This window comes from Poecilia formosa, unplaced genomic scaffold (genome assembly GCF_000485575.1).
Source record: "Poecilia formosa unplaced genomic scaffold, Poecilia_formosa-5.1.2 Scaffold56, whole genome shotgun sequence".
Classification (NCBI taxonomy): Eukaryota; Metazoa; Chordata; class Actinopteri; order Cyprinodontiformes; family Poeciliidae; genus Poecilia; species Poecilia formosa.
Window position 1 is genome coordinate 2,295,229 of NW_006799995.1, and position 11,749 is coordinate 2,306,977.

Genomic DNA, 11,749 nt, shown 5'->3' on the forward strand with positions numbered 1-11,749 from the left:
TTATTATTATTATAACACAATAACTGTCTTTATGTTCACAACAAATCAACTGAAGATGGGTATAAAATGATCTTGAGGATAAATGTTGGCCAAATGGATGGAGGATGAAAGTTGCTATTTGCACAGGCAGCTTTGCATGCAAAGTTAGTAGCTTTGGGAAACAGGAAACAGTTCTTATACATACAACTGTGATGAGTTATACATGGCAAGCCCTCTGGAAAAAAAAGAAAAACAAAACAAAACAGAGAACTGGGAGTGTTAATTATCACACAGAATATGAACTGCCCTGTGTTTTTTTAATGGCACCCTTTGGACAATTTTCAGCTCTGAGGAAAGGCGTCAAAAAGAGAAAAAGGGTCGGAAGGTCTGGAGGATTAGAAACGGGGCAGGAGGGGTTCGGATGGGGTTGAGTTTAAACAAAAACGGGGAGAAACATTTTAGCAGAGTTCATGTTTCTACCTGCTGCATGATTATCATGTGACCTCATTTTAGAACCAGATGTTGCAGAAGTGTCTGTTTTCTTGGTGGAAATTTCAAATGAATTAACTTGAACTGAACTGAATTAAATCGAGTTGAACTAAGTACTAAATACCGGTTTAGTATGTTGCACCGTCTGTATCATGAGACTTTCTGATATCAGCTAAGTGTCGTTTAACGTGTGTGTATGCCTTTAAATGACTTCAGTCAGCAGCTGACTTATCATTGCACAAATACAAAAGAAAAAGCAACAGAAAATAAAACAAAAAAAAACAAACATAAAAGCAGCATTAAAAAAATCATTAATTCAATGTATTTTAGATTTGTAACCAATACCCAATTGTTTTATTCCTGACTTGAGGGAAATATGACCATCAAAATGACATGAATATGCATTTTAACAGCGTTTGGTTCACTTTCACTAAAAGCTGTCAACCGAATGAGGAATCCTTTATTCTGCAGGATAACCCATTTTAAACCCTTACAGTAAAAACACAGATGCTTTGTTAAGCAATGCAGCTTCATATATATCTGTAGCAGTTTTAAAGCATAAATACAGACATCATAGTTATAAGCACTTTATAAAGCTACACAGACACTTGTCCTTTCAGTTTTTATTTCATAACAAAGGTCACATGATAACATTTGACCTGTGACTTGAGATCATGAAGAGATTAAAGAAAAGTAATTAAAGCTACTTAAAAAAATATTTGCAAATGTTCTAACTTAAAAAGTACACAAAAAAACAGAAAAAAAACCTACAATATGTGATTTTGAGATAATAGCTTCAAAATCACAGAAGTTTTCCATCGAACAGTTGCTGAAGTTTAAAGTCTTTTCAAGGCAGAGAAAGTACCTGTGTGACTGTTCTCTTTTTTTCTGACAAGCTGGAGCAACAATCACTGCCACTGCGCTGAACATTTTAAGTTTTGTCAACTGTGTCGTATATCAGCTTGTAATCCAGGACGTTTGTATCAATAACATAAATAGAAATGTTCCCTTCCTTTCTTGACTGAACAGAAATAATTTAACCTAAACAGGTGCTATAATTTAACATTTTTGCCACCAAATATTCTGTTTTCATTCTTTTTAGTCATGAGCAATTTGAAAAAAGATTTCCTTTGGATTATTCTAGACTAAAGCTGTTTAGACATGTACGTAAAGAGCTTTCCTTCATTAATTTAACAAGTTATCATTTAAAAAAAGGCTTTAAACATCATCAGCTGGGCAGGTGCAAATGAGGGAAAAACGGAGGCGGGGCAGAAGGGAGATGCCTTACAATAACTTACCCTCATCCACTTCATCGTTGGACATGATGGCGACACACTTCTCCCACACCATGCGGATGTCGGCCCGGTAACGGTCACAAGCCCACAGGAACATGGGCAGCAAAATGGACTGAGCGATGGAGCACCACAGCACACACAGCACCATCCAGTTATACGAGCGGTCAAACTTCAGACTGGCAAAGCTCACCACCTTTTCAGAACAAAAAGTAAAGTCTTTTACAGGTTGCAATTAGGCTTTTAGTGTCACAAATAGTATGACGCTATCAATTGGAGCAACGTTCAGAAAACTGTTTAGGGGAGAAATTGAGGGAGTTACATGAAAATACTCATATGGTACTCATTCTCTGGTCTGGCGTTAAGGCTGCACGACATTAGAAAATCTTGTGTTGGTGGCAGTAATTGCAAATTTTGTGATGACAATATCACCGACAATTATGGCACTCCAAATAGTCCTTTGCGGTGTGACTATTGCACAATGAAATACTAGTGACATAATGTGCAGTCTTACCAGACATCTATAATGACATTACTAGATTGTATAGTTGAAGTAATGGAGCACAAACACTTTACATCAGCATTAAAGGGATACCACCTCATTTCAGCATTAATATAAAAAAGATGCACACAAAAACACCAACAGAAATCACAGCTTGCAGGTGATGACAATTATTAGTATTCTTTTCATGTAAAACAACTAAAACTCAACCTGTTTCAACAGGCTGAGAAACCTCAGCTAACCTTGAACAGAGGCCACTGACTGCAACAGCAGCTCATGGTGTTGTATCACTGGCCAAACCCATCTCCAAACAGCCAGGAAATACAGATGGCAAAACATTTTGTTCATTCAACAGCATCAACTATAAACTCTGTAGTTTGTAGTTAACGAAGAGTTCAATTTGCACTAGTGGCCGCTCCCTCTGGGAGCTACAAAAAATATTTCTAGCAGGTGCTCAGTACTGCCAGAATTAAAAAGTGATGCAGAAAAACCGCAAGTATAGAGAAAACAGGCTTAGTATATCTGTTAATTTTCATCAAACATGTCAATTTGTTTAGAATCATTTAGTGCGTGATTCTTTTACCAAACTTCAAACAGATATACACATTAATCACTATCACATGCAACCCTGAAGTTATTGATCTTAGCATCAAAACAAATCCCATCTAGACCCGCAGATATTGTACGAGCATGTGGTTTAGTTTCTGGGCTCTCTAAGGCTGGATCACTCCATGTAACTCCATACACTCCAAAACAAAGACGCAGTATATTTGTGTGTGAACAGCTTTTCATGCATTTAAATAGCTCATTAGATCAGGACCAGCAGACTTGGCGTTTCGTTCGCTGCACTAGAAACATGATCTTTCATCAGTAATTCAGCTCTATGAAACAATATACAATGCAGTGTTGTTGTTGTAAAGTGTGTAATAATTATTTTTTTAACAAAAGGAGTGGATTATGTTCAAGATAATTCAGCAAAAAGGCATTTTTAACTCCGACACTGAAATAAACTATCTCAGCGTAATGCTGCATGGACTGAGGACGCTTTTCATCTTGCACAAAAAAATTGCAACACAGACTCAAAAGTATAGCCTCTTCTCATGATGACAATTGCAACAAAAAGAAGAGATCTAGAGAAAATACAAATAGATAAAAAATAATGTAGAGCTGTTCAAATAAGAGGCTCTTGATTTGGCTGAGTGAGTTTTTCTTTTCCTCTCCAACTTAGAGGACCACAGGAGATGCATGGCAGAAAATTTAGCAATGAACTGTTCTGGTTTTACGCTAAAATTACAACTTAACAAGAGAAAATAATTCAAAATCTCCAAAATCCAAAGTTGCCAAAATACGAATAATCTTCACAAAATGTACACGTGAAGCAGAGGAAGAATAATTCAAGAATGAGAAGCTTCAGATAAACTGATATCTGATTACAACGATAACTCATTTCAATGCTTATTTACTTAACAGGTAATTAGTACGTTCTCAAAAAGGGAATCACAGCAGTATTTCTTCTGAATATACAGGAACAAATATTCATGTCCTCTCTGTGAAACATTGTTTTGGTTCATGTGATTTTAGAAAGCTTTACGGATTATAAAAAATATTCAGCAGATGGCATAAGCAGACAGACATAACCTAGGCAGCATATAAACTGACTAGATCCATGTGCCTTCTGCAGCTTTTATTGTTAAAAAAAAACCAAATTACTGTTGGGAAGTTAATTTACCAAACTTGTAACTAACTTGCTTTCATCAGCAAAGCTGGTTCATTGTGGATATATGAAAAAAAGAAGAAAACATCCAACTTTGAGAACTTTAAATGTCTTTAGAATAGGGGAGATGTGAAAGACTATTAACTCCTTCACTCAAGATTCAGGCATACTTTAACTCAACATTACCCAAGATTGCATAAGTAGAGTCACAATCTCTTCATATATAATAAAAGTGTTTTAAAAAACAAACCTGGAAGAGATGGTTTGACAGATAAAAATAAGGGATATGCGAGAGGAAATATGTCCGGCTGTTTTTCCCGTTTCTTGAAATCCACGACTTCAGATACCGTGCAGTGTGATGTCATATTTATTGAATTGCATAAATCTAAACCATTCTTGCAAATCGTGGAGTAATAGCGTCCAAAGCCAAATTTTCTCTTTGTTTAGTCTCCCTGACTAACACGACTCCATTTTCCATTGAGCGCTCAAATTTGACCATCTAACACTTTCGGCCACTGCCTACAATAAACTCACCAGTATGGGGAAGCCAGTCAGGAAGTCGTAGATGAAGACGATGCCACTGATCAGGTAAGTGATCTGCAGCGAAGTCTTGAGAGGCTCTGATCCGTCAATGGATGACCTGCGCTTCCCCTGAGCATCCTCCACCACGATGGTCGGGACGTTGAACTTGTTCTTGTCGGCGTTGTGGCCCGCCTGAATGGAGAAGGTCTGGAAGAGAGCAATGCCGATGCAGATCACGCCCATGGCCACGCTGCCGCCGATGAGCAGCAGGAAGCACACGCCGAAGCCCAGGCCGATCTCTGTCACAATGAATCTGCAGTCGGAGGTGTAGAAGCGATCGATTGTGTCGTGCCAGCCCACTGCTGGGAGCGTGGACAGGATGAAGGACACCATCCAGATGCCCATCACTGTGTGAACCGCCTGCTTTTTGGTGTTACTCAACCTGGAAGCACAAGCAAAGAATTTTTGTTTCAATTCGGCGAAGCTGTCAGGGCTTCAGCTTAAATTGGCCGTTGCTTTATGTTCTGCTCCGTAAGTCCTGCAGCTTATTAGTTTAAAGCCTGTGAGCCTCGTCTTCTCAGCGAAATCTCAGAGGTATTCCTGCGGAAACTTTACCACAGTTACTGTATGCAACTGGAATGTAAACGGCTGGAAAGCTGACAAAGGTGTACAGAACCCTGCTAACATGTTAGACTTTGATAAATTATTTGTATCTTTTTTCATATTTAATATCGCATTTAACCTCAATCAAATGGAAGGCTGATCAATCACCCGTTTGCTTAAGTGTGAACACCATTAATCTAGCATTTTGATGAAGCACCTTTGATTCAGTTTCAACTCTCAGGCTTCTTGAGTTCATACTTGCCGTCAACTAAGGTGAACCTGAGTAAACTAACAAAGTTCAGCTGTCCTCGCGAGACGTTCCAGACATCTGTTCATTTTCTTTCTTGGCCGAAGCTGTATTTTGCTGAAAAGCGAACATCATTCAAATCTAGGGTGCAGAAACAGTCCACAGCATTATGCAAGCACTTTCTTTCAACAAGAAAGACAGCCGCTGATAAATGGAGAAAATGTACGGCAACAGAGACAATAGAGAAAACTAGATGTTGTGGGAAGCAAATACCAGTCAGGATTGACTCAAAATGTTCTTTTCTCTACAAAACATATTGCAAATCAGCCTCACTGTAACGCCCGGTGTACATCCAAGTCGATAAAAGAGCGACTTAATGAGAAGAAAATGTGAAACGGCTGTGGCCGAGTTCAGCTAAGTCTGACAATTAAAAATCCATTGATTCTCCTTCAGAGGGCTGCTACATATGATCAAGTATGTCCTCATGTTCTGATTTATTATGACAATGTATCCATGAAGAATATTGTCAAAATATTGTCAAGTCAGGAAAAATAACATCTTCCCACCAAAGTAAATTAAATGTCAACATTGAGAAGGTGTTTCAAGAACCAATTGAAATATTTATCATGATCTCTCCTCTAAATCACCAATCCTCACGTTTTAACAGGTGTGTGACCAAGTAAGTAGACGTGTTTTTTCAAAAGGGTTCAATGCAGGGAACCTCAGGACGGCAACAGAAGAATAATAAATTGTGCCCAACATTAAATGCGCAAGGGGGAAAAACTCTTCATGGTGGACAGGAATATAAATGAAACATTCATTATTCAAATATACATTTAAGATTCTAAAACTGAAGATCTGTTTGAAAAAGCACCGCATCAAAAACAGTTATGGCCTGGACAAAGCAGAGAAGAAAGTGGAAGGAAATCGATTTTTTGATGATAGTTTCCTTCGGTCCATTTGTCATCTGGGTCTTTTTCAGCATGAGAGAATTTCCATTTCCTTTCACCTCCAAGCCGCTGCTACAATGAAGATTTTTCTCTGTGTTTGTCTTCTGGTGGTGTGGCTATTGGCGCACTTAGCAGGAGGACACATCCATCTTAAAACTACGGTCAAGTTTGACCTGTGTTGTATTTTTCCATATTTTCCTAAAAACAATAAATATTTTTTGCAACAGCATTGAGCCAGGCAGGGAATTAGCAGAAAATCCTGAAGCATAAGCTTCTTCTTAACTCCTGTAACACGAATAGTTGCAGAAAAATGGCCCCTTTGGTGCTTTGTGCCACCATAAAAGTATGAAAAGATATAAAGATGGACCAAGGAATCAATAGGTGACTGGAAATAGCTGATTTTTGACTACGAAACATTTAGAAATTCTACAGATAACAGGAAATTTGAACATTTTAACACAAAGTTACTCCATTTTATCCTGCTTTTTCTTATGTGAAATGCGAGATTTGGAAACTTTAACAGCCTTTTAGAAATCTCTTTTTGATAAAGGACCTTAATTGGTTTAAAGCAGCTAACACTTGGCAAACTTACAAAAATAGTTTTCCTCACACAAACTTTTATTTTCCCTTATTATTTCACCCGTTGTGAATTATTTATGATCATTGTTGTTGTTCAATATCGATGAGACAGATTCACATCTAGCTTGAGCCCTGAGACAACAGATACAAGCTACAAAGTAGAACCCTGGCAAGTCCAAATGACGTTCTGACACCGCATGTTTAAATTTGCTATCAACCACAAATTAAAACAGCAGGAGCTCCTCAATTCCCACTTTCACATTTCACATAAAGGCAGATTGACTTGGAGTTTAAGAGGAGAGAGGAGATAAAAGACAGGAAGCTCATTTGCTTTGCTCACTCAGAATTAATCTGTCATTAAGAAACAAAATAGGGCCCAGGAAAAGTGTTAAGGTTGTATTTTTCTAGGTGAGTTGCTGCTGATATTAGCCATTCAAAAATTTTGTATTTAAATATTTTTCACAATTCTTGCCGTTAAGCAATTTAGGTGAATGTACAAAACCGAATGAGAGCTTTTCATTGCATGAACCAAGGAACTGGGTGGGGTTTGGAGAAGCTTGATTGGCTTTGATCAACACATCCGAATCTTAAACATTTAATCTTTTTCCAGATGGTGACTGATGTTACAAAGTGAAGAAGGTCTGAATTTAGATATTTCCAGTTTCAGTAGGATATTTAAAAATTAAGTGAGCCGGGATGTAAGAAGGTATGAAAAGAAAACAATTTGCAGTTACGTAATAAAGATGCAGCTCATTCTGGATGTGAGGGAGAAAGAGAAAGTGAGACTTTTAGCAGATAACAGGAAGGCTAAAATGATTACAGCAAAGATGCTCTCCATTATTCTGTTGAACTTTCAATCTCTGTTATGGAACATGTAGAATTTGGAAATATTGATAGACTAGTTCTTAAAGAGAAAACATTACGTTGGTTGACTGCAGGTGAAAGCTTTATGAAAACTGAGAATATATCACAATATTCTGACAGTGGATTTTACCACTTGTGACTTGTACTATTTTTACTGCTAATAAGTGGTGCAACAGTCTAAAAATTACAGATTTTTAGAGGTTATGTTTATTCTGAGCTGTATATAATGTCCACTGTCTAATAAACACAGTAGAAAATCAACTAATTTACATAAGGAACAGATGCCAAGGCTAGAAATAACCTTTGATCTATTTATTTACATCACCACTTCAGTTCATAAAACACTTGCTTTATAAATTGATTTTTTAAAATGCCCTGGCTGAAGTAAGGTATTTCTTCAGCCTCATATATCTAATTAGAGTAAACTCTTTTCTCTTTAAGCTCTTTCAGCCGAACGCCACATCAGCCTCTCCAAAGGAATTAAGAGCAAACTTGGCCTTTACGTCTGAAGATACATTTCATTCTTATCAGGTTAAAATGTGATTTTAAAAATATTTCAAACCTGTTTAGTCTATGCGCACTGTGGCAACATAAATAACACAGAAGGGGCAGCAGTTGCCTCTATTTTTCCACTGTGGGTTGTTTTGTTTTTTTTGTTGTTTTTTTTTTGCAAACACAAGTAGATCTTGTTGTCACAGTGAGTAATGCTAGCCTTTCCTGAATGTGCCCGGGGTACATGGGGGAGGTTACGTCACCAAGCTGCATGAATCTATTACCAGACTGAGCGAGGAAAATAACTTACATGAGATAGTGAGCGCAGGGTGATGAGAATACCTCCCTAAACACAAAGCTGGAACTCATAATTCAGGGCTTCGGCGTATGTTAATGTCAGGGAAAAGGCAGCTCAGCGGGATGAATGGGAAGCAATTTAAAAGAAAGATGAACACTAATTACACAGCCCGAGTCTGGAACTTTGCTTCCTCCATATCATTGTTGAAACTAACTTCAAAAACAAGAAGAAGATCTGGAGAGGGGACAGATAAAGATGAGAAAGTGAAAAAATGACAGCATTTTGTGCAAAACCACATGTCTGTTTGTATGTGTGTGTTAGACAATAGTGGTAACGGAATGGGTAATACAGAGAGCAAGAGCGAGCACTTTTTTTTTTTCTTTTTTTTTTTGAGCAGCTGCTTGTGTGCAAAACTTGCCAAGCTGACCGTAGACCGAGCATCTGTAGGGTTGATGCCATTGGCAGTGCAATCACTCAGTTTTCCAGCAGGGAAGAAAAGGGAGCCAACATAATGCTGCTCTTTACCAGATGCACCATGGTTAGGCTTTCAGGAGGACACAATATGCACTATGCATCTGTAGAATAACACTCAACTACAACCTGTTTTTATTTAGCCTTTACCTTATGTTGGAAAATCTTTTGACAGAATGTTATAAGGCTGAGATATGCAAATGTTGAGTAAAAGCTGAATTAGACTAAAGATGAGACCTCTGGGATGCAAAGGTGTACAGTTTACAAACTACACACCTTTTCATTATCCTGTACTCAAAATACTATAGGTTGTTAAAAATAAACCTAGCCGTTCTATTAAATCAGCTTCTTATTTTAGTGCAGCACTCCAGTGCTGATATAATAAAGACACGATCCTGTTTAAAGCATGTGACTCGGTGTGAACAGCAGACGTCCCGGGAGGTCTAACAAGACAAAAATAGTGCTAAAGCTGTTAAAGTGTGGTGAACCTCGGTTTTATTATTATTCACCGTTTCTTGTTAATATCGTATGTTGTGAGAGAACCAAGTGAAGGTGGAAACTAGAGCTGGCAGATACTGGCTGTTCAGACAGTCTGACACGGTGTTACCTCAAATAACTGCAACCAGCTAACATGCTGGCAGGAAAGAGATTTCACCTGATGCGATCCTTCCCACTCGCAAACTGTACACAGGCTGACAGATGGCACAAATCTGTCTGGGTTAGAAACCCGCGGCAAAAATCTAACATTTCTGACCTGAATGACACCTTATCTTCTGAGATTTGCTTCTTTGCGTCTATGGTTAGATTGTAAAGTTTATCACTATCTTGTTTAATAATTATCGTTTGAAGATATTTTGTATGAATGCTTACACGTAGAGATCGGACTGATCCAGCCCAGTTCCAGTGCTCGAGTGATACTAACAGGATCAGATATTTGACTGATTTCCATGATACAGGTATCATGTCTGTCTGTGGGAGCTGTTGATTATTTCTGACTGAATCTGCTGTCGGTGCGCAGCCTGCTGCACGCGTAGCAGCACGTTCTTCAGAGTTATTTTTGTCCTAAAACAGGAGAAAATAAAAGACAGATGTTTGCTATGGGTTTTGTGTAACAATTTAGAATCGTGGAAGTTCATGTTGAATTGTTTATGAAAACCTGAGGAGAGAAGTGACTTTACAGAAAACTAACAAGAATCAGCCGCAGAAACAATTTGTAGCTTCTATTTGGGCTCTCACTAACAAATTACTTCTCCAATCGATACGTTTACAATTTGTTTGATAAATCAAATATATGGAGAGGTAGCAGTTGGTCATTTAACCAGTAGGTTGCAGGTTGTATCCCTGCTCTGTTTGTCTTAGTCATTAAATCAAGACAGTACAACCCACCTTTCCTGCTGGTTGTGGTCAGAGGATACGGTGGCGCCTTTGTAGAGCCCCAGACAGATTAATGCCACAAGAATGCTGACAATATTTACGCAGTTAAACCAAAGACTAAAGAGAAATGTCCTGTGCAAGAGTTCCTTTGTGCAAAAAAAACATGACCATGTGCCTTGAATAATGGCCCACCCACCATATGTATTCTCACTCTCATCATGTCGGCGAATACTCCAAACATAGTTTTCATGGCAACCATGTCTTCTGTGGGGAATAGCTCCAATAATAAATGTCCCCAGAGGGAACAAGTGGAGCTCTCCATAAAGGGCAATTTAAAAAAAGGAGAGAACAACAACTGGTCGATTTATCTATAATATGAAAAACAGGAGCTAGTCTTTTAATTTGTGTTATGACATTGGTTTAATCTGAAACAGCCGTAGGGCATCATAATTAAATGTCATACCTGTAGTTCACCGGCCAGCGGACCATCCACATGCGGTGATAGGAGAGGGAGGTGACCGAGAAGCAGGTGACCAGTGTTAGCGTGTAAAAGGTAGAGACAAACACCTTGCACAGACCCTCGTTCCACTCGTAGTTAGAGTGCTGCCGCCGCAGCGTTATGACGCAGTACATGGTGATGGGGATGGCCATGTTGAGAATGTGCGTCCCTGCCAGGGTGCAGATGAGGAACTCCAGCGGTTTCCACTTCTTCTGCTTAGCACTGACGCTAAGAATGCTCCAAGTGTTAGCCAGGATGGACACGCCCGAGCAGACCAGCCAAGCCAGCGTGTTGGCATTGATGACGTCATCCTTCATAGTGGTCATCTCATCCACCATGTTGGTGCGGGGCAGGGCGCGGCCTGAAGGGCTGGGAGGAGCCGTCGGCAAGAGCAGGTACACGTAAGGAGAAGGAGGTGGTGGCGACGGGCAGGAGGGGACGCAGCGCGTCGGACGAAGCCGGCATCCTATCTGGGTGGGCGTGTACTCTCCATGGGTTGAGGACAGCAGGCAAATGTGGTGGTTGTGGAGCAACACAGTGGGATGTGAGAAGAGAGGGTTGGCAGAGCTGAGCCAGTTCTTTTACATGCATAAACCTGGAGAGACACAAAGAAGGAACAGCGATCAAATTCAGATCGGTACAACATCTGTGAACTGAATGACGACGCCTCCAAATATACAACACTCATCATCAGTACATTCATAATGCAGCTTCTTAACTGTCCCTGCGCTGCTTTGTTTGTTTAAAGTGGGCGACACAGATTAAAAAAAAAAAAAAAGCAGCATAAAACCTACAGAAATCCTATAAAAGGAATAATCGATTTCCATTTGGTGGCTAATGAAACCACTTATGCATGGAAGAAAAACTAGGCCTT

General features: G+C 39.2%; 1 protein-coding gene across 1 annotated transcript in view; it reads right to left on the minus strand.

Moving 5' to 3' along the window:
* The window catches only part of gpr153 (G protein-coupled receptor 153), a 17,250-nt gene extending 5,804 nt beyond the window's left edge, over positions 1-11,446 (minus strand). The window contains exons 1-3 of the mRNA XM_007553410.2: positions 10,840-11,446; positions 4,511-4,940; positions 1,767-1,956 (exon numbers count right to left, since the gene is read on the minus strand). Of these exons, the coding sequence (XP_007553472.1) occupies positions 1,767-1,956; positions 4,511-4,940; positions 10,840-11,213 (994 nt within the window). The 5' untranslated portion in view covers positions 11,214-11,446. The remainder of the gene's footprint in view (positions 1-1,766; positions 1,957-4,510; positions 4,941-10,839) is intronic.
* Between the last annotated feature and the right edge of the window lie 303 nt (positions 11,447-11,749).